Source organism: Serinus canaria, chromosome 7 (assembly GCF_022539315.1).
Source record: "Serinus canaria isolate serCan28SL12 chromosome 7, serCan2020, whole genome shotgun sequence".
NCBI lineage: Eukaryota > Metazoa > Chordata > Aves > Passeriformes > Fringillidae > Serinus > Serinus canaria.
In genome coordinates, this window is record NC_066321.1 from 18845484 (window position 1) to 18869244 (window position 23761).

General features: G+C 38.3%; 3 protein-coding genes across 7 annotated transcripts in view; 1 reads left to right on the top strand and 2 right to left on the bottom strand.

Moving 5' to 3' along the window:
• The window catches only part of ABCB11 (ATP binding cassette subfamily B member 11), a 42795-nt gene extending 38776 nt beyond the window's left edge, over positions 1-4019 (bottom strand). For 3 of the 5 annotated variants that reach the window (XM_050976791.1, XM_050976790.1, XM_009087964.4), the window contains exons 1-2: positions 3904-4018; positions 1860-1962 (exon numbers count right to left, since the gene is read on the bottom strand). In XM_050976791.1, the coding sequence (XP_050832748.1) occupies positions 1860-1935 (76 nt within the window). In that variant the 5' untranslated portion in view covers positions 1936-1962; positions 3904-4018. Of the gene's footprint in view, positions 1-1859; positions 1963-3838; positions 3870-3903 lie in introns of those variants that run through there. The other 2 variants (XM_018911505.3, XM_050976792.1) reach the window with 2 other exon arrangements.
• On the top strand, positions 34-16766 carry DHRS9 (dehydrogenase/reductase 9). Its single transcript, XM_050976803.1, has 6 exons — positions 34-1436; positions 8121-8245; positions 12262-12592; positions 14153-14411; positions 15513-15676; positions 16497-16766. The coding sequence occupies exons 2-6, from the start codon at positions 8231-8233 to the stop codon at positions 16745-16747; spliced, it is 1020 nt and encodes a 339-aa protein (XP_050832760.1). The 5' UTR covers positions 34-1436; positions 8121-8230; the 3' UTR covers positions 16748-16766.
• Positions 16767-18824: 2058 nt separating this feature from the next.
• LRP2 (LDL receptor related protein 2) overlaps positions 18825-23761 on the bottom strand; it is a 110004-nt gene continuing 105067 nt past the window's right edge. The window contains exons 75-79 of the mRNA XM_050977023.1: positions 23621-23750; positions 21588-21707; positions 21385-21492; positions 20874-20945; positions 18825-20417 (exon numbers count right to left, since the gene is read on the bottom strand). Coding sequence (XP_050832980.1) covers positions 20256-20417; positions 20874-20945; positions 21385-21492; positions 21588-21707; positions 23621-23750 — 592 coding nt within the window. The 3' untranslated portion in view covers positions 18825-20255. The remainder of the gene's footprint in view (positions 20418-20873; positions 20946-21384; positions 21493-21587; positions 21708-23620; positions 23751-23761) is intronic.

Sequence of the window (23761 nt, forward strand, 5' to 3'; positions counted from 1 at the left end):
GGGAAAATAAATGCAGTCTAGTTAATGATTATTGTTAAAGTACATAACCTTCTATAGACATGTGAAACATAAACTCTAGAATTCCATGGGACCTGATCATTCCTGATTTATAAACATCTTATTCCCACTAATACATATAGCCAGGATGTGGTTTAAACTAAGAACACTATTCAGGACATTTGCCAAAAGTCATTTTCATTGTCAGCTGTTAGCTAATATTCAACCAGTTGTCCTGGACACTGCCTCCTTAAGGATACTGAGCTAATGCTCCCTCCATGCATGCTCCCTGAAAGGAGGAGCTGTAGCTCTTTTCAACTTAGACTGCAAATCCTGTGGAAGATGAGCACTTGTGGTCTTGGAGGGTAGGATTAACTTTCCACACTGATGTCTGCTCTTGAGACATTGTATAAGGAACCATAGCTTAGAGAAATGGAATCATACTACAAGATATAATTAAGTCATAGGACAATTCCTTAGTCCTCAGAAAAGGTCTGGATTTAGTCCCCTTTCCAAAGATTTTGTGAAAGACATAATAAAGCACAGCTTGTGTTTTCAGGGGCCCCAAAGAAGGGTCATCTGAAGGTCTGATGTAGAAAATATTTGTTGTACATAATTTGAGATGAAAGTGAATAAAGAGTTAGTTTTATTTTTACCTTTTTTATCTTTATTTGTTAACATTTTTTTACATTTATTATTTTTATTTTTACATCACAATTTGGATAACTTAAGGGCACTGAACATATGCACTTTGCTCAATTATGCATTTGCCAGTTCAACATTAAGTTCACAACCACAGTTTGTATTTCAAGCATTGCCTTCCTTTTTTCACATCTAGAGACTCATCACTGAGCATGCACAGGGCTGTTTCACAGAGCAGTCACAGAGGAAGTTTGCATCACAATTCACAGAGGATACAAAGAAGTCACTGCAAGCTCACTTGATGGCCCAAAAGAACAACCCAGCTGTCAAAGAATAGTCTTTTACTGGTAGATAGTCTTTTGCCAAAAACTCATAACAAGTAAAACAAGAAGTGTGTAAAACAAACAGGCAGACAAAAAACAACTCCTCAAACCAGCAAGATAAGTCTAAGCAATGTGGGAATTCAAAGTAAGTGTCTGGAAGACATGAACAGTTTTCTGTCCCAGGAGTTGGCCAAATCCCATTAATCTGCATTGCAATTTAGCTTCCATTATGAACTACTGTTTTGCTTTCCTTTGTACTTTATGATCTGTATAATTATTTAACATCGTCTTTTTTTTTTTTTTTTTTTTTTTTTGCTTTTTTTAGGTTTTTTAGGTCTTACAAAGAGAACTCAAAATATTGAGCAGTTTCTCTTCATGTTTCTCCTTGACTCTTTTTGCCTTTCAACTGACAAAATGGAAAACTGCATATTGGAAAGGAAAAATGGAAAAAAAGACAAGCTCTGATAAGAAGAGGTAATGCAGATCTTAGCATTAGCTAAGATCTTGGAATTAGCTTGTAAGAATTCTGTCAAATATATGTATGACTACAAATGTGAGTGTTTGCTGGAAGAAACTGTGCAAGACAGCACTTTTTACCTTTTTTTTCTTCAACAGAACCCTTTTACTTGTACAACAAAATGCCAAATGTAAAAAGCTATGTAGATACCTTGAACTTGTTAGTTTACCCATAAAGATTGTCCATGAGTAGGGATTATTATATTTTTTACAGAAAAGTTTTGGGGGCAGCATACTTACGAGAGCAGGTGCCATATAACCCTATTTATTCCATAGACTATTTACTTGTATTCTGTAGACTACTTCCTTCACTTAGGCCACCCACCACCTATTTTACATGCTTTATAACATAAGGAGGTGACTGAAGAATAAACTTCTTACTTTTGCCATCAGAGTCAAAAGCATAATTATCCTCTCCCACTCTCTTGATGCTACGCAGAACTACTGGGTCAGACATGATGATTATTTAATTCAATCAAAAGTCCTGAAAAGAGATGGGGTGTGGGGACAGGGAGAAGAAGAGTATCAGCTTACATTTGTCTGTGAACATAAAACAACATTATGATAAACTCCCCCTTTGCCCTCATGATCCCAGGACAACTGCACTGATTACAACAGAAGTTGTAATAGTACAGATGTCATGGACTCAGTGAAACCACAAAGTAGAAAAACACCTCAGAGAGTGCCCAACCCACCCCTGCCAGGCCTCTGAGGAGGCTGCCCTGCAGGGCCTGGCAGCTCGTGGCAAACAGCCCTGTCCCCAGGCATGGCTCTGCTGAAGTGAACTACTGCCTCTGTGAGGGTGGCATCTGGGAGGGTGAGACCGTAACAGGACAGATCCTGCCTCAGTGACAAGGGGGCAGCAGGACCAGCCCCTGCCTTGTGCTGTCCCAACTGGCAACAGCTGTGAGAACCATGACAGGGGAGAACTGGGGCTCAAGAAGGGAGAATGGTGGAAGCCCCAGGGCCACATTGACATCTGCATCATCACCACCAGCTGCACTCCCACAGCTCTTGGCTACTGGAGCTGCTTCTCTGGGAAATTTTATTCCTGTAGTCACAATGACATGCTTTCTTTCCATGTATGAGCAGATCTCATATATGAAAAGAAATAAGAAGACAAAGTTAATACCTTTTGGTTAAAGAAGTGCTTTCATGAGGAAAAATCTGCCAGGGAAGCCTATCATCCAAGGTGCACCCAGTGGGAAATGCTGCAGAAGTCATCCCCAAAATAAGCCCTTTCACAAGCAATGGTATCTCATCTACATCTTTGTTCAATGTAATGTATCCCAAAGCATAATTACTGCATCTTCTTCCAGTCTTTAAGTATCAACACTTACATGATTATATGTCTGTATAAAACACTCACAACCTCTCATTGTAAGCATATTAAGCATTTAGATAACATAGTTCAGTTGTCCTTACTTCATTTTAACAAATGTTTATCAATTTTGAAATTGATAATTGTAATTGTAACTTTTTTTTAAGCCTGAATGCTGATACAGTTTTAAGTTACAAGAAAAACCCCAATGATTGACAGACTTGATTGTCCCACATTTCTGAAACATTTATTTTTTCTAAAGCTCCACTCATCAACTACTGTCCTGTTCCATAGGCATCATTCATTAGCTTACTTAAACTGATTAGTATAGCAGATTAACGTGCTATACTAGATTATTAAAATAACCTTCCTCAGGGTCTTAATGTTTAATGGGGATCACTGAGAACATCTTGAAAAACACTGTTGCTGACACTGCAATTTAAAATTAAGATGATAGAAATCAGAGAAAATAGAAGGTAATAGACCTACCCATGTGTGTGCAGAATACAACCTAGTAGCAGAGAATAACTCAAACTGCACTCAAATGAAATAGCATCTTACTCTAGCCAGCTACAGTGCAGTTGCTGGATTTTTGAGGAACTCAAAATCCAGATTTAAATAAGTAATATTGAAAAATGCTAACAAAGGAACACATGGAGTAACATTAGGACTTGATCCAAAGTCCTTTGAAATCTATTTCAAATCACCTCTTTATTCAGATCAGATCTTTATTTAACATAAATGGGAGTGGAGGAATGGAGAAAAAAAAACAATTAAAATTGGCCCTGAAAGCACTATCCTTCATGTTTCTCTGAAGTTAGGTTCCTCACATATTGGTGAAAGCATTTATGCAGAAAGACATATATTGCTTCAAAACAGAACTTAAATGTCTTGTTCTTCAAATAGTCCCTTTAAAAAAAATTAAAAACTGAAAAAAAAAACCCCAAAACAAAACCAAAACAAAAAACACCAACACTAACTGTGCACAGGAAATGCAGTATTTAGGTTAAATTGTTCCAAAGGAAAAAAATACAAATACCTTTCAGTTCAGGAAGTGTCATCAGTTAACTCTGAAATAACAAACAGGACAAATTTGTTACTCACCTGTGGCTGTGAAAAATCATAAGGATCATAAACAAATTGCAAGGACTCTGCTCTATTAGTCAGTGAAGTACTCAAGCATTTTCCAGCATATTTTCATTATTTTAACCCATTTGTCAGAACTGAATCTTTTGATTGGGCACTGGCTATTTGCACCTGGGTCAATAACCATGCAGTCACAATGTTTTCAGTTCATTGACATCTAATGGAGTGTTTAAATTCGACTAATGCAATCTCAAAACAAAGTCAGTGCACTTGGAAAACAATTATACATGAGGAGACCAGACAGTTCCCTGGAAAACAACTCACAGTTCAATGCACAGAAAGAATTATTAAAGCATAATTTTATCAGCAGCTTTATTTGGCAGACAGTAATTGTGTACGCTCTTGTCCCCACCATACACAACAATATCGGTTGAATAACATGATAATTGGTTCAGAGATTAAGCTAAATTCAGATTAAAAACTTGCTCAAAAGCTTGGTTTTCCAACTAAGATTGCCAGCCTCTACATGGCTTCTAATTTTTTCTAATTTTTCCTTTGAAATGAAGATTTTACAGCCTGGAAGCTCCTGAGTAGTAGTGAATTCTTGTATCATTGGATACAAGCCCTCCATGGATTTTTCAGTAAGGGACACTGATGAGAACAGTGCTATGACCTAAGATAATATCACTGTATAGCTTAGAGGGAAATGGCAAACAGGGTTGAGTTCCTCTCTGAAATCAGTTCTCACTACAGAGGCTCCTGACTGATGGGACCAGATAGAAAGACAATGTCTTAATCACAGTGACTGTCAGGTCTCTTCAATTCTTCTGTCCTCTTACACTTCCTGTGATAAAGCCTCATGCCCAAAAGTGTCACAATTAATGTAGCTAAGCAGAAATCCAATTTTGCTTGGTTAGTGTCATTACTGTATTTACAATGACAGCATAACTAAGTACAAAACCAGTGTCTGCTCCCACTATTTTACAAAAAGAAGTCTCCAGCTATACCACTGTACACAGCACAGATTTGAGAATAACACTATTGGAGGTAACATCACAGTGATAATGATTTAGCCCACCATGGCACAGAGCCAGAGTAAAACAAACAGTTACTTGCAGTGCAGGGACAGTTACCTTCTTGGCAGTGGAAAGGCTGGAAGAAAAATTACATGATGGGCAGAACTCTGCTTTATTTCAATCCCCAATGAGAGCTTTTTCAGGAGCAATGTGGCCAAAGGCAATGCAATGCCTTTGGTTTTCAAGGTACTTTAGCAGAGTTCACACTGGCACACTCTTGATGAGCCTTTTTGGGTTTTTTTTCATTTTTGGTTTGTGGCCTCTATAAAAAAATGCCTGTAGATCTTTACATTGCAAAGTTGGACGAGTGCAGACAGACAGGACTTGTCAGTCTCCCTGGCAGGCTGGAGATAAAACAGACTGCGGAAAGCACTCTAACTGAAAGCCTTGTCATTACAGCACTTCTATTAATTTGGCATAAAGTTCCACTCACTGATTAAAACCCAGAGAGATCAATTTAGGTCCCATGTTTGTGACATGTCTGTTGTCATGGCAAAAGCAGGCTTTTTCCTTCAGTCCAGCTAAACTGGCTTTTTATTTTATTTATTGACCATACTGCAGATCAAGGTAAAACTCTGTTGCTTTTATATTGATTTACAAATATACATTATAGCTGATGAAACACAGTTCTGCTTCCTTCTCTAGAGGGACTATTCTCAGAGTGTCTCTGGCCCTGGGCCCCTGGGTTGCGGCCATGGCCCTGCACAAGCACTAGCAGACACATGGTGTAGCTCTCTGGCATGGCTGAAGTCTCAGGACAGGTAGGTGTGGGCAGGCAGGAGTGTCAGGAAAACAGGGATTCCTCTGTGCCATGGAGGGCAGTTCTCTACACAGCCTCCAGAAGCAAGCCTGACCCTGGCTCTGCTGAGCAACAGCCAAGGACTGCCCAGACTGCAACACAGCTGCAGGCAAACGAATGCTCCAGCAAAGGAATACAGCAACTCCAAGCAGAGTAAGGGATACCATAAAGAAAATGGTAGTTTTAATAAGGTTTGCAAGAGAAGGAAAGGCAGCCTGTGCACTGGATCTGTTCTGCATGCATACATAGGCCAAGAGAAAAAATTCCTTGACCTAAAGGAACTCAGAAATACTATACAGGGAAGGCAGTTACCTAATCTGTTCTTCATACTTTCTTTACTACTGATGCTGGAGAGGAAGTGAAGCAATAAAAACTAGCATCTCTCAATTGCAACTTTTACAACATGCTGGGTAACTTCCAGCCAGCACAAGAAGCTGCATTTCACCAGCATACATACTTATGTAAAGTGCCATGAGCAGCCATAGGGCTTGCAGTAAAAATGGATATCTTAAACCTGCCATGTCAGAGCAGAAAGCAGATGTATGAGCAGAAAAAAAAATGGTGATCCTGTTCCTACCTACTATTTTGCTTAAAATCATGTCAAGTGATTGCAATTTCCTTTTAAATTAAGCTTAGCCAGAGCAGAATTTGACCACAAAAAGTGCAACTTCATTGCATCTTGCCCTGAAAGAGATGGATTGTCCAAAAGCAATTTCTAAAAACGTCTGTTCTTTAAATCTATTTAAATCTTTCCTTAGTTGATTGCATTAGGTATTCTCTGCTTTCTGGGCCAAGAGTGCTCACAGAGAAATATAACGGAACTTTTTCTCTAAGCAGAATTTCATCCGTCATCAAAATAATTAAATTCACTACTAAATCAATTGGAGTATAATCCCAGATATGCAGGCTCTTCCCAAACGTATTTTGCAATATTGATGTTTTCACACAGCCTAAGCTTCAGTTCAGCAGGTGAAGTGCTCCAACCTGCTCCCTCCCCCCTGTGCTCAGGGACCACAGGCAAACTCCCACAGCCTAGCGGTGCAAATTTATTGCTTCAGAAGCAAAGAGGCAGCACTTCTCCCTTCTCTTCTGATACTTCCACATTGACAACAAAAGGTTTTAGTAAAATAAAGTTTTCTGGGTAGCATTACTTCAGTATCCACAGTAATGGGAAAGGTTCTGGGTCCTGCTTGCTTTGCTTGACTTTTTGTTGCCTGTTGGCCTCAGTCTCACTCTTTATCACCAATTCTCATTTCTGCTCAAGAAAAAAATAGGCAGGAGAGTTTTCCTCAAAATGTCGTGTCACATTCACAGCTTATTTTACTTGACATTTAACAAGCCTGTGTTTGTCAGAGGGATGTTTTATACATCTAGTTAGTGGTAGATAAATATTTGAGAATGTGCTCAAAAAGTCAGGGTTATCAATACTTCATTGACAGAACAGACATGCAATTCCTGGAATCTTCATTGGGACTTTTGCAGTCACATGCTTATCTAGGTTTTGGCCCAAGTGCTCAGCACCTCCCATGCTGTGTTACCCAGGGAACAAATTAAATAATTTGTTCCCTGTGTTACTAGGGAACAAATTGAATAAATTCCACTTAACAAGTGTCATTTTGTTTTAAAATTTGAATACATGTAATAAATTACTTCAAAGTTATCATCCATTCTATCAAAAGCAAAAATTACATGTGCACTCTACTGAACAAATCTGAAAGTAACTGGTTTTGAATACTGCTTGCAAACTGAAAACTGGAAAAATCCCATATGTTTGACCCAGCAAGTTGTTAAAGACAAGATGCTGCTGCCATTGCCAGTGCTAATTGATTTAAATAATGCATTTACAGGTTGCATGCCCTGTCTCAAATCCTGTTTATATTTTCTTACAAATGTTAACATTTGCAATGATAGTGTCTTACAGCAGCTGGTGGCATACTTGTGCATAAAGAGGTATTTTAAGATATTAAGTCACATCATCAACAATAACATTGTCCACATGCAAAAGAAAAGCAGGAGGTCTGAAGCAAGCTTTATTAAATCAACGGAAGGACTCCTGATTTCATGACAAAGCACAGATCAATCCATTCAGCTCAGTAGATTAGTTCTCCTTAATGAGCCTTGACAGTCCCCCAGGCTCTTTAAATCACTATATTTAGCCAGCAATGCTTATACAACATAGGTAGGTGAGGCAGGCATAGAGCATAGCCAGAAGATTAATACCAAGTACATCCCTAAAATAGACAGATCACAGTGCAAGTCATTAGAAATAGCAGGGAGAGGGGCTCTGCTGATGTGCTGATTAGGAAAGTACCACCAGACACAGAATTTATGGGATTTTTTTTTTTTTAACCAACATGAAGGTCTTGGCACACAAGCTTATGAGCAAATTGAGCTGTTTCTACATTCTGACACTGGAAATAACTGGTGAAGACAACTTGTGAGCACTTGGAGGTATAGACTGAGCTTGCAGATGTCTCCCCAGAATGTGAGTAGAACTTACATCTACTGTTATAGTGAGCAGTACCTATTATATGCATTTGCAGGATATTTAAGAGAACTAAACATTTGTTTTCTAGTGCACAGACAAGAGAATATGCAGTCCCTTCCTTTCTAGAGTAATTTTAACAATTGTTGCTTATATTGACACCTACTATTAGTCTGAATAAAATGCTAACTCAGAAATGTTCCTTCCAACATGAGGAATCTTTCCCTACTTCAATTTTCAAATACTGGGTCAGTGACCTAAGATTTTAAATGGTTTTGTTTTCCTAGGGCTTTTATGATGCTTTGGTAAAAATGTGAAGTACAAGTTATACAAAGAAGATACAATCACAGAGTTTTCATCAGCTGAAAATTCACTGTACTAGACTACATTCATTTCCCTACAAAATGCTGTGTAAGAGAGTTTGGAGCTGTATTTCTTTTCAGATAAAATATTAATAAAGATCCTAAATTATTTGTTGCCCACCAAACCAAATTAAGCCATATTTACACAGCATACCAAAAAGCACTCCTTTTCCATAAAATGGAAGTTCAAAGCTGTTCCTGCATGTGCAGGAACAGCTCACCTAAGAGATCTGATGTTTTGTGCATGCCAATTTGTTCAATGAATTAACTGAAAACTAGAGGTTTGTAGCTATGGAAGGGTGACTCTGGAGAGCTGTTGGATGATCTTTCAGTGGGCTGCCTGGTATATAATATAAACCTTCCACTGTGTGCTATGTGAGTGCTCATTCTGAAGAACCACAAGTCCTAAATTTCCCACTGGCACTTCTTCCTCAGGATGCCTGGCAGGTCATTCTACCCCTTGCAGAGCACTGACTTCTGGAGTTTTGCACTGCCGGCACAGTGCGGGGTGAAGGAATCCAAAGCACACACAGGCCCCACACATCAACCCAGCCTGAAATTCTTTGGCATAAGCAAACTTCCAGTGGGAATAAATTAACACCCTCCTTCGATGTGGGGTCTATGTGCTTCGGTTTCCTTTAGGGCAGAGCAGCAGAGGGATGCTGTTCTTTGCAATCACCTAGGGATCTTCAAGGGCTCTCAATGCAGTCATGCTGCTTTTCTCTAAAATCAACTGCTTTTATAATGGCACGTGTGTAGGCACAAGAAGCCCCAAGAAGCTCTATCACAGAAGTTCTCAATTTGCCAGGCAAATATCAAAGTTTGATGGAAAACAGAATTTGCCTTTAGTTATTTACTGGCTACATTATTAATCCGAATGCAATATTTATGAAGATACATCAGTACTCTTGAAATATCATGCTGACATTTTCTCTGGAAATGCACTGTTTGCCACTCCATGCAGCTATTTCAAAGTCAATATGATCTCGGAAGTCAAGCAGCTTTTTTTGGCTTTTGTAGAACTTCACAATTATCAAACGAGATATTTTGGATAACATTGCACATTCACCAAATTAGAGGATTTTCTTGTAAGAGAACTTTAACTGTGACTTTTTCTCTTGGTTCTGACCCCAGGTTCCTTCCAGTAATGACATCATCTAGCAGAGTACATAAGACAGAAGGCTCCAGCAGAGCAAAACCTACCATGATGCTCAGGTCTCTGTGTTACTGGAGAAGGAATGCTAGCACGTGGGAAGAACTAGGCAGTTAGGAAATACAGACTTAGTAACACTGGCCCAGGGCTGTAAGGGAAAAGAAGAGCAGTAGAGACTCCACAGTGCTGCCCTCTCAGCTGTCTCCCCTAGAGTCTTTTGTCTTACAGAGCTTCTGTGCCAATTATTGCTACATAAACAGAGTGGCTAATACTAACCAGAGTAATCCCTGGCGTTTTCCTTACAGAAGCCAGGTTGGCATCCTGGCCAAACACTCCAGGATTTATCTACAGAGCCTAGTTTCAAATTTAACTTGCTTTCCAGTATAGTGCAAGCTCACTGCCCACTGCTTCCTCCCTACAGCACAGCCAAGAAAGGAAGATGTGATTACAAGTCCTGTTTTCAATTAGGTTTATTGTTTGCCCAAAACTTGAATTATTTTGTTTAATTTTGTATTGAAAAAAGGAAACTTGAGTCCTAAAGTTATGTATCTATATCACTGTACTAGCTTGCCAAATACCTTGCTGTAATTTAGTGGCACGGGGTTACCAGAGTCTGCTGACAGCAGGTCCTCTCTCTTTTTGTGTCTAGCACTGCTCCAAATTCTAAATGGGCAGTCAAAGGAAACGTCATTGCCTGGCACATCATTGCAAATGGATGGGGGAGATCCATGATCAGCTGCTACAACATTCTGTTTTCAGACTTTATTTTACATTACACAACCCTTCATTAGCCTGAGTGCTTTCACATTGTTGTAGTGGCACTTTGTCAGAGTACTCACTGAGTCCTCTCAGAAAATAAATGTCACCAACACAGGCAAAAATTACAAAGATGATTTCAAAGTGCACACATTCAGGAACACTGCAATCCTTGTCAAATTTAACAGGGACATTCACAGGAAGAAAGCCAAGTGTCTAATCAAAGTACCTGAGCTAGAGGGCTGATAACATCAACCTCAAAGCAACAATGAGATGGGCCACTAAAATAAGCATTGCAAACATCCCAAAAATTTGGGATTTCAGTTTTCTTCTCCTTCTACTGCAGTTTACAGGAGGGCTTTCACTGAAAACCCTCCTGTAAACTGCAGTAGAAGGAGAAGAAAACTCTTACCTGTATATATTTGCTTACAGTTTAAAATCAGAGATCATTAGTCAATAGCTCAGAAGTTCATATTGATGGCTACTGAGGCACTCAGACATTATTAAGTGGTAATGGATGTTGTCACTTGTTATACTTTATTAGCTTTGTAACTAATTTAATTATTTAATGAGAGTTCAACATCGATTCACTATCAGATTCTGAGATTTCTTTACATACCTACTTGGTGACATGACAGCAAAATTTAGGATCAGAATAAATGCAAATCAGTTCATGAACTCAGCAGGAACAAGAACAGACAGGCTCTAGCAAACAGACATAATACATTGAGCTTTCTTTAATATTCATGTCTTGAGATAGAAATGATGTTACACAGAAGACAGTCTTTAAAAAAGCCACATTTTAAAGGTGAGATGTCTGCATGTCTACACATGTGTAGGTAACTAGAGCCTAGGCAACTGCTTAGAAACTGTGAAACAGTTTCTCTTAACAGGATGTCTGGAATGTGCTTATTGGATGTCCCAAAATACTGGCGTTAATGAATTCATTTGGTTTAGTTCTTGTAAAAACAAAAATACAAATAGAAAACCAGTAATCAATTATCTAGGTTAGGAAACCTTGAGTTTCCTCAGTGCTTTTTTTTTTCTTTTTAAGGCAACATCTCCATGCATTTCTATACTTTCTATATAGTATGTTCTGCTGTGCTGTGTATCACTTCTAAACAGGCAACAAGTGACAGAAGACTCAGGCACTGCCCCAAAGTCTACCTTGTCTAAGGGGCAGAGAGCAAATCACTCACTGTCACACAAGTCACATAACAAATTAGTCATCAGATCCACCACTGCAGCTTACACTTCTCTTGAGTTCTTCCGGGGGTCACTCTGCTTCTGTGTTACAGATAAGCAAAGCAGCCTGGGTAGCATCATAAAAGTGGTCAAAGAGAATCATCCTTTTTCCCAGGGGAATTTCTCTCTCTGGTATGAGCATACATAATGACCAATGTCCACAAAAAAAACCTTTCAGAGCTGATAAGGTCATTCCTTTCAGTCTGAAATGTCCTTAAAGGACAGAGCTGACTGGAAAGTCTGGTCAGCAAAGCCTGACAGCAGAGAAAACCTATTGAGAAGAAAGATACAGAAGGTTTTGTCAAGGCACACATTATTCATGGATCCCGATCGCATTGTGCCAAGGCTCCTATTCCTGCTCTCCTCTAACATACAGTGGTCTGGAAGAGCTGCAACCAGAAACAAAGCCCCTAACAGGAGTTGTGTCTCAGGAAGTTGGAGGGTTGGCTGAGCACATTTGCTTCATTGCTCTTCTACATCATTAACTTATTTGCTTGTAGCTCTCGCTTTCAGACCCACTGCACGTAGCAGTTTTGGCTTCCATACTTTCTTTTATCATTTACTGGATCATCAGAGACAGATACAAAGTGAGAAACCTGAATGGAAAGCATGTGTTCATAACAGGTTGTGACACTGGACTTGGAAACTCACTGGCTAAATGGCTTGACAAAAAGGGATTTTGTGTCATTGCTGCATGTGCCACAGAAAAAGGAAGCCAAGAGCTACAGTGCTGCTCTTCACTCTTACTGAAGACAGTGAATCTGAATTTAGCAGACTTCAACAGCATTGCCAGGGCTGTGGTGTTTGTGACTGAACAGACAGCTGGCAAGGGTAAGTGACAACGCAACTTCTCAGAAAGATGATTCAATATAACCAAATCTGGTCTAGCTAAAAGTTCTGTTGCCTCTCTACTCACTGCAGAGGCATTTTTAATCTCACTGATGAAACATTTTCACTTCTCAGTTCTGTCATTTCTCAGTTCAAAGATACTCTCTCCAGCAATGCTGCCCATTGCTTTCACCAACAGGATACCTAAAAATCTATTTGCTCGGTTTGTTAAAATCAGATCATTCCCAGGTGTGTTTTTTAAACTCTTTCTGGTGTAGTTGAAGAATGTCAGTGGAAGGAAGGTGCTAACTGGTACCAGAAAATTTTCTTGACAGTTTAGCCCACTCAATTAAAAATGGTTAATTCAGGGCCTCTGCAGTCCTCCCCTAGTAAAGATAAGAGTATATTTTTGCATGCCTGGATAAGTCTGACATTTGCATTGTACTCAACAATTGTACTGACAGCAACAGTGAAACACTTGCAATTTCTGCCAGTTTTGTTGGAGTTGTTACAGAGGTAGCTCTCACTACCTCCATCATACACCTCTGAACACTCCTGTAAAAGAAGAGGAGCTTACCCTTGGATACCTATGAGACTTCAGTGATGAGTTTGGCAAAGGCTAAAAAGATCTTCATGTTAAATATATTCAACTGTGGCAATACACATTTATCAGTCTTGATAGCTCAGATTAAAGGCTACCAAAGGGCATCACAGCATTGTAACTAACAGTTGTAACACACAGTTACACCAACTATTCAATAGGCTTATTAATAAATTAAGTACCTAAAACAGCAAAACATGTATCTTCTACCATAAGACTTTCTCCTCAAAGCTTGTAATAGGCTTTTGGCCTTATTGTGAGTATTCCAGACCGTTCTTGAATGCAAAGATGGAGAGCAAGTTTGACAAAATTATTAGCACTTACCTCCTCCAGCAGGCTCTTGCTCCCAACTTGTGGAAAGCCCCACGTTCTCGGCCAGGATAGCCACTGCTAATGCTTTCACCTCAGTGTGTAAGACTGTTTATGGACGCTGAGTGCTGGACTTTCAGCCTCTCCCCTCAGGCACAGGCTGTCCTCAGCAAACTCTAGGAAACGTCACTATTTATCTGAAGTTCCTGGGGTAATTTATAAAGATAGTAAAGCAGTACTATCAATACAGGGCTATGCTAGTATCTTTAGAAGCATTGACTAATTCTACACATTTGGTTCAGACCTTTAGACCCCAAAACAAAACAATCAGTCTCTCCACTTCTATGCAGACCATTTGATTTTCACGAGAATACAAACACGTGTTAGGAGCTCACATACCTGAGCAGATCTGGATAAAGCCCAGCATGATGGCCCACATCTCCAAACAAAAAAGTTTTCCTTTAACACTTTACCCATGCTCTTTAGCAAATTCTAACAGGTGTACAAAGTAGACCATCCAAGCAAACCCCAGATAACTGTATTCATCTCACTGAAGTTTTTGCAGACTGTGTGCTTGGTTCCCAATGCACACATGATACTCCAGGGTAAGATATTGCCATATACTGAAATAAATGGTTTTGCATTCCTCCTAGGGCTTTTTGCCTTGGTGAGCAATGCTGAAGGAACTGCACCTGTAGGACCCACTGACTGGCTGAGGATTGAAGACTTCCATTCGGTCCTGGATGTCAGCCTGCTGGGATTGATTGAAATCATACTCAAGCTTCTGCCACTTCTGAAAAAAGCTGAGGGAAGAGTCATCAATCTAATTAATGCTAAAGGTCTCATGGCTTTTGTAGGGGGTGGCTACAGTCTGTCCAAATGGGGCATGGAAGCTTTCTCTGACACCTTACGGTAAGTAGCCAGAAACACATGCATGAATCCAAGAACAGACTCCAGACATGCTGAAGAAGGGTGACTGCATGTTTGCCCATTTTGATTCCTCTCTGGAAATCTTGCCTAAAGCGGAAAAGGAAAATAAGAGGATTGGTCACTTTTTTAAGATGTTGGTCTCCAGTACTACGGATAGACACAGCAAGGAGCTGCACTTGGAAAATTTTCATGTCCCAGACAAGTTGTCAGTGTGCAGATTTCAGGCGTGTGAATTCAGTGCATGCCTGAAAGTAAATCAACAATATAGCCCTGTTGGACATCCAGTTTCTTGGGCAAGTCATACTTGCCTGTATATTTTGCTCTAATTCTCCACAACAATCTGAGCCAGGCAGACAGCAACCACACTACTGAAGGTAATTGTAACTTCAGAAAATTAAGCTGAAGCCCCTTTGCTGAAACTGTTGTACTGCACTGCTTCTAGAAAGCTAAGGCCCAGCCCAGTGAGTCAAGTAACTAGGAAAGCTGGTTTCAAACCATTATGAGTACTTACTTAAAGAAACCATACACCCTAAAGAAATATAAACTAATGGCTAACATATATGTGGTCCATTCCTTTACACACTGTAGAACATGGCTTCCTTGGTCTCTTGAGCTGCCCAGCAAGACAAAGATGCCATTTTCACCCCAAAGGAGTTGTTGCACTGCAACTTGAAATTACATAGAGGGAACTACACTATGAAGAAGCCCACTAACCTTTATTGCATTAACATTTAATCATTTAACCATAGCCATTTAGCCATAGGATAAAAAATAAAGTTCTAATCCAACTGAATTTTTTTTTCATTTTTACATTTTTTCAGACACTTTAATAATCTGCTGTTGCTGTGAACTAAAATAATGCAACAGTATGTGAAACTGTCAAAAGCTTTTGCATGATAATACGTGACTAAGATGCACCTAGCTGATACTGATACACCTTTGAACCTTTCAAAATAATTCTGATATATTAGGATAATAATCAAATTCTCAAATACTAATGTGACATATTTTCAACTTACTTATGATTCATAGTTGTACCATTATTGGATGGTCAGGGAGATTACTGGGTTTCTTTTCTTCTAGGATAGAAATGCGGCATTTTGGAGTGAAAGTAAGCATTGTTGAGCATGGTTTCTTTAAGGCAGAAGAAGTTAATTCAGATATCATTGAGAAATACCTCTTCAAACTATGGAACAGACTGACTCCTGTGATCAGGGACTCCTATGGAGAAAAATACTTAGTTGAATGTAAGTAGAAAGGATTGTATGAATGCTCAGGGGGGATATTATCAACATATATAAATACCTGAATTGAAGCTATAAAGACAACAGAGCCAAGCCCTTTTTAGTGTTGTCCAGGGATAGGACTCAAGGCAAAGGGCACACACTGAAACACAGGATGTTCCTGCTGAACATTTCAGTGTGAGGGTGACTGAGGAGTAGCACAGGTTGCCCAGGGCAGCTGTGGAGTCCCCCTCTTTGGAGATATTCCAAACCATCCAGACATGTCCTGGGCAGCCTGGTCTAAGTGACCCAGCTTAAGTAGTAGGGCTTGATGCCGGAGGTCCCTTTCAACTTCAACCTATCTGTGATTCTGTGAACATTTACTCGACATCCTTAATGCTCCATCACTGACTGTTCGTTACTATGTGTATGTTAGATGAGGCCTTAGATATTAGTTCACACAAGAGACTGGTGAGATATGAGGTCATGCTACCTTTACTTGTCCCTCAATACTTACAGGTCGGATGCCCAGTGGGAATGAGCTGCTATGGCCATATGCTACATTTACTGCTTATTGGAATCTAAAAAGTTAGTGCAGTATGACACAGAACATACTGTATGGAACATCTGGCTCACAGTATGGGCCAGGGAGGTTTTTGCTTATTGGGCTTCTGGGTGTTCTGTAGCCTTTATTGTCTCTGCTTTGCTGTAGCTATACTGCTCTCAGCACTCGAGACAGTAGTTTAAAGCAAGCCTGAAGCTGTAGCCAAACCTTGGGATATAAAGAACACTCTTGCAGAGATGATGCATATGAATGCTTTCAGAATTATTTTTTTGTTTACAGATATAAAAGCCCAAAGATCATTAGTGAAAAGACTGTGTGACTATGATATTTCTAATGTCATAAAATGCATGGAACACGCCCTGATAGCAAAGTACCCCAGGACACGATACAGAGCTGGATGGGATGCAAAGTTCTTCTGGCTGTTTCTCTCCTATGCCCCGAGCTGTCTGTCTGATATGCTGCTGCGTATTCCATTTCCAGCTCCAGCAGAGAGCAGGAGACCAGTTCATGGAGTTCTGATGAATGTCTAGTATTAACACAGTATCAGCAGTGCAGAAATAAATATTTATCCTACCAAAACTAGATGTCCTCTTCTTTACCAGTTACTAGACTGCTAAAATTCTTTCCCGAAGATCCTTTCTCCATCCCCTCACCCCACCTTACCTGAAATTCTGAGTTAACAGGTAGGCTTGTAAATCCAGCATGTTTTTGAAGGCTGTTGCTCAGAAATTATACCTCTATAGGATCTGCATTCATAAAATTTTCAGCTACAAAGCTAGTTAATACTATTCACACAAGACATGAAGTCAAATAATAATGAAGTCCAGCTATTGCAGCATATTCCAGAAATTACAATTATAGTATCTGACCACTTGATTATTCAATTCTGCAGGAAAAAAAACCACAAGCAATTTTACAGATAAGCAATTCTAGAGAAAATCAAAACTTCACTGTTCAATGCAAACAAAGTATGGAAATGCATACTTTTAACTGTCTTCCTAATATTAGTATAGTTTATGGGGAAAATACAAAAACAATATGCATTTGTATTTCTTTCATCCTCAGTGTGTTTTGCAAGCTAAAATTATTATTATTTCACTTATCAGATGAAGTAGTTAATTAGTGTAGGCTATAGCAAATTCTTTCAGTTGTACAGAGCATGTTCAGAATGGCAAAACATTAGCTGACGTTACTGTGCCTTTTGTACACTATTTCTATCTCTTAAGCTGTTGGCCAGAGGCTCACAAATTGGTGCTCCTAGAGATATTAAAATTGAAGGGGTAAAGGTTTTATTTGCTGAAGCGCTGTGCTGGTGATTAATCATTAATGTGCAATTCAATTAAGCTTAAAAAAATACCATGTGCAGGTCAGAACTCCAAACATAAGAAGTTTCATCACTATGTGTGAGAGGGCATGTGAGTGTGTTTGCAATGGGCAAAAAAAGGATTGTATGTAAAAAGTGCTAGTAACCTTCAAGTATTTCATTGAAGTTCTATTCTCTAGCAAACGGCTTCAAGAATACATTTATTTTACTTCATTTCGCAATAAATACCTGCAGAGAGAGAAATCTTTCTACCTGGCCAGGCAGCTCTAAAGAGAATGTACATAAAAAAAATAATGGTATAATTTATCAGCTCTATAGTTGCAGAATACAGACAGTTGTTGAAATCTCTAAAAATCAGCTTTCTTTGAAACAGAGAGAGTCCAAAATTTAAGAATTCAAGCAGGAACTGTCCTGATAAGGGAAAAAAAATACAAGTGAAAAATAAAGTTATGAGTATAATCTAAGGCTTCTGTTATACAAAGTACCAAAACTTAAATTTTACATAATCAGAAGGGTACACTGATGAAGAGTAGATAATCAGAAGGGTATGCTACTGAGAGGAGGAGTCCCAGTTGAGGCTTAGGAATCCTTCACCATCAGATATGCTAAACAACCAAACCTACATACTACCTAACTACAGAGTAACCCAGAGACTGTTTTCTTCCACATCTAAAAAGTTTAAATTATTACAGGAAAAAAAATATTTCTGATACATGGCTCACATATTAGCAGTTTTCACCAACACTGATTCCAAATCTTTGAGCTGACAAAGACTATTCCCAAAACTGACACTACTTTTTCTCGTGGTATGCAAATGCAGGGAAGACTTTTAGAAGGATTAGCCCTGCCTTCTCCCTTTAAAAGCTTGTGAATTCTTTCCTTAAGAACAGCACCTTGCATCCCAAAGAAATCGTTAGAGATGTGTCTGCTGTGTTGCAGATTCTAAGGAATTTTCTACATTAATGCACTCAAGAAAAAAGTTCTTTTAAAAACACATAATGTGCTCAAAGAAAAAAAAAAATCAAAGCATCAGATTCTGACATCAGATATGAAAGGTAATTGAAATAAGGTTTTAATCACTTATGTCCATACTACCTTGATTGTCAGTCTCTCAATAGTAAGAGTTTCTTGTTTCAAGGGCCAGTTTATGGAATGTGTCTAACAGGGCAGCTTTCACACTTACAGAGATACAATGTCAGTTCCAAGACATCATCTCACAGGAAGAAATTTAAACAGTCATGTAAAGCAGTAAGCACTATTCTTATTTGACTTTACCTAAAGCACTGTTGTTTTCATCTCAGAGTGCACGGAAGTCTCCACAACTGAAAAAAGTACATAGAGCCTCGACACAAATTATGGTATAGGAATGTGATAAAATAATATGTTTATTAGACTTATTCAGCAGCATCATTTTCCAGCTGTCTTTTCTAATCAAAGTATGTTACAATGTAATTACAAGCATTCTAATTAGAAACAGTATATATTTTGAGAATTTAGATATAAAACAATCAAATAGCAAAAGTCTCAATCATTATATATTCAGGAATCTTGTATGAGTAGCTAGCCAGGAATACTGAAGAACATGGTCCTGTAATTGGAGTTTTCTCAAATGGTTCATGTTGTGGAAACTATCTTGGCTAATTAATAGAAGAGCTAAAAAGATCAACAGTATATTCTGATGGAAGGTTAGAGGAACAACCAGATAACTACAAAGACTGCATTAGTAGAAATTGTTTCCCTTTCTATTAATATCCACCTCAGGAAATAAATAGTCAATAAAATTTTCACATTAAAAAAAACCCTGAAGGAACTCTGAAATGAACCAATATTTTTCATATTTTGCTGTTTGGAAACAAGCTGTTACAGAAACCTAGCTACTTCATAGTACAAAGGGTATGTAGTTCCAGAGACTCCAGCCAAGAACAGAGGTATTCCATTGATGAGCAAGAGAAAAGCTCATTAAGTAGTTGTGGCACTAAAATCTAAATATATCCAGTCTTCATAGGAACACTATTAATGGAATTGTGTTAATTGGAACCTAGAGGAAAAGTATGTGTCTTACAGACTGAGAGGAAATTATGTCAGGCAATTAAAATATTGTAAGAACAACATTTTTCACAGGTAAGTAATCAGCATAATAATGCTGCATTGACTCTTGCATCTTTTGTTTAACACAAGAGGAAGAGATACCCATTTTTATATACAGTACTATATAAAATAGGCAGCAAAAATGCCCAGAGCACCAGTAGAATTTTTAAAAGGTGCTGTGATTAAAGGTATACTCTAAAGACCCTGTAAATCAGTAATGTTCCTTTATTTGCCTTGTTTGGTTCTCTTTTTTTTTTTAAGTTTTAAGCATTTATATAATTAATTTAGCCCTAAATATATGACCAATTCCATACAAATTTCTACTAGCAACATCACTGAACAAGATAATCTCAGAAAAATTTACAAATGTACAATATATTTATAACATTACTTTCAGACAGCTTCAGTGCAAAGATATACATATAGTACATCACGATAATTGTTCATAAAAATAGAAATTGGCATCTGTCAAAAAAACAAGGCATAGTTTCAACATACATCTCCAGCCACTAGCTAATAGATGTATATATTTTTATAAAGCATTTGAATGTGAACCTTACTCTTCTGTTTATAAAAAATATACGTGCAAATGGATGTGTCTAGTTTTCCCTAAATGAGTTACCCAGTTACACCACAGAGTCCTCTTTAACAAGGTTGGCGGTGTCTTTAAATGTATCCTCTGTTGCTGTGTAAGCTAGTGGTTGGTCTCTCTTCAGAATAATCTTGGGAGGCAGTGAAGGAGAATGGGTAGGGACATTTTCTGTGTCCTGTTGCTGCTCCTTTTCCATCTGAAACAATAATAATAAAATAATACCTTACATTCGAATGCACCATGCATCCAACATTAGCTTTCAGAAACATTAAATAAATATTCCTAAAGTTAAATGAAACTGTACAAATTATTTCTGCAAAACACCACCTGTAACAAAATGAATTGCTAATTTCACCTTAGATAGTACAGCTGAGTAAAAACAATACTAGAAACTTACTCTATACACTGGAACTTCTACTCTAATGCTTAATGGCAGGAGCAGCAGTGCCACCCGAGCTGAACCTGCTCAACACCTCATTGTGCATGACATTTAGTAACCTCTGACAACCACTTCATTCCCTAGCCTGGACTGGAATTTCTGTGCTGTTCCACATAGCACCAGAATCTACCAATAATCTTTATCCTATGAAAGCAAGAACAAAGTCCATCAGTACATTAGCTGAAAAATAGAATTATATAATATAAACAATACCTCTGCATATATTGGGTTTTCAAAATTAGTGTTTTGTTTCTTTTTTCTCTTGAAGAAACTCCACTTTGATTCCTGAAACATAAAAATTATTAGAACTTCACACATTTTTCTCAAAACTTCTCTGGAAACTGCCATTAAAATGTTGGATTTCACTTGCATTGACTGCTACCCCAGTGACTTCAGATGGATGTTCTTACATCACTATGTTGAAATTCTAAGCATGGAACACAAATTTCTTTTTTTTTTTTTTTTGCTAGATGACCAAGTTATTTCACTTAAAGAAGTATTCACAAAAGACGAGGCAGCAAAAATTACTGAATTACTTTATGGAAGCCTATATTCCAGACAAGTACATCAAAAAGGAAAAAACTGAGTCTTGAAAACAATACAAGGGAAATTATTGAGGGACATGAAACTACAATAAGTTGGCTGCATCTTCCCTAGCAATTCAATTTTTCTGATCTGGAGCAGAAAACAAACAAGGCAGCCTTAGAGCGTTTTCATTTCCTACCGGAGGTGCATCTGTACTCTGAGGGGTTTCCTTTGGGCTAGTAGATATCACAGAGGAATACACAGGATTTTCAAAATTTTCATTTTCCCCACTACCAGCTCCTGCTACCTGTAGGAGAAGAAGGAAAATCAACATTCTTTAAAGGGGAAAAGGTGGTCATAAGGGAAAATGAAACGTGAAAGTCAAGCCAAAATTTATCTTACAAGTGTTGGCCGAATGACCGTAACTGCACCGGCTGTGCTGGCTCCACCATCTCTGGTTGTATACATTGGATTTTCAAACGTGATTGGTTGTTTCCCCGACTCCACTGCAAAGTTTTCATTCTATGGAGGAAAAAACCCAACAATTGCAGTGGAATAAACACCTCCATACTCCTAGGAATTAATGTGTAGTCAAACTCTTCATCTTGGGGAACAGCACACGTTTACTGTCACATAGGCTAAGACAAAACCTTTATCTGTTAAATATACAACATCAATTTACTTTTTCTCCCTGACTTGGCAGTCTGGACTACTGATTGTTCCAATATTACCCCATTTCCTAGATGGACAAAAATCCCCACACACATTTCAATACTTGACTCAAAGTATTTTATGATGAGGAAAGATGACTTTCACATATCATACTTTCAACAGGGAAGAGATATCAAAGGAAGAATAATATCCAAATAAATATTTTAATTTAGAGACTTCAAAATGACATACAAATTAATAAGCAGTAACTGATATATAAAAGAATGGGATTCATTCATTTTGTCCCAGCAAGGAGATTGCTGTATTTTTTGAGGCAAAGCAGTGTGTCCCCTCAGTTATGTCAGATGAGTTACATCAGGTAGGAGGATAATGAAAACAAAACCCCACCCAGATGCATTTGTCCTGCTCTTTGACACAGCCTCATGACAGAACCAGGAATAGTACAGCAGCTAGTCCCTTAAACCTGCCTCATTTTCACAAACACTGCTTCATGCCCAATGGAATCATGCTTTTTGCTAGCAGAATATGGCTTTTTATAACACAGTAAACTCTTGTCAGCTCCCTCAAACTAGATTGACCAAGAATCGCCCCATGGAAAAATATCCAACATCTACTCATGCATACACGATGTTAAAATTTTAGGAGGCACGTCCCACAGTTCTCCACTGCTGCACACTAAACCCTTTGAATTCTTTGCCAGTGAACATAGCAGCTTTTTTGTTTACATTCTGATTACATAGGGAGAACCAACACCACATAAGTAGAGATAGTCTGGATCCAGACCTGTAACTGGCAATGTATAAACTGTACTGCTTGAGCTTCAGCCTGTCAGTATCAAGCCAAAAAATGCCAGGTACGGCAAAGTTCTCTGTGCATGAAGAAGACCTGGGGTAATATACAAGCCTAAAGCTATTTTTCTAGTATTTACCAAAATGCTTATGTGGATGTTTTGTTACACAAGCTGCCTAATTTTAACAATGACTGTGTTTTTTCATCTAGGCAAAGGTCATACTAAGAGCTTATCTTCTTTACCTGTTTCATTTCATATCTATTCACCATCAGTTTAGGGAGTTTCTACCTTATACTTGGCAGAAAGTGCTTACTATTCAAACATATCCATGATCTGTTTCCTAAGAGTAAAAGTCATTTGTACATTGTACTTGTGGTAAATGAGAATAACACAGGGATCTGCTATTTCTCAGATGTGCATAACAAAATGTGGAATAAGTAGAGTTACACTTCATGATGTCCCCACAAGTGTTAAACATGATTTGTTTAAACTTCATAAATTAAGAAATTTCCAAATCTATACTGTATTGCACAAAATAGTGAGTCCTGTGGTTAGGAGTGAGTTTTACTTCTGAATGCTCTAACATACTATCTGGTTTTGAAAACTACACATTTTAAACAGTACTATGGGACACAAAGGTCCTAAAAAATTCCCTGTTACAATGCTGTCATTTGTCTACTCATTCCCTTTATATCCCATGAACATACTGAAAGAAAAAAGAGGGTAATTGACTTAATTTCTGCTATATAAATCTTAGAAAAATGCACGTTATTTTAAAAAAACATCCCATATTTGTCCTTGCTTTCAAATTACGAAAAGCTATTTCAGGAAACTATCAATCATGGTTCACTTCTTTTTCTAGAACACATTTATCATCCCACCATCATTTTACAGATAAAAGGCTCCCTTCTACAAGCTACTAATTACATTAAAAGAATACAATTTAAAAAATTATTTGAGAGCTAAACCTTACCATTTGCATTGCTCTGTCTATAGCAGAATCTCCCCCAAAGCCAGAGACTCCTATGTCCATAGTCACATCTGCTCCAGATCGGAAAGTTACCCCATTGCCATTTTCATTAGATTTTACAAGACTGCTTAAACTATAAAAAAC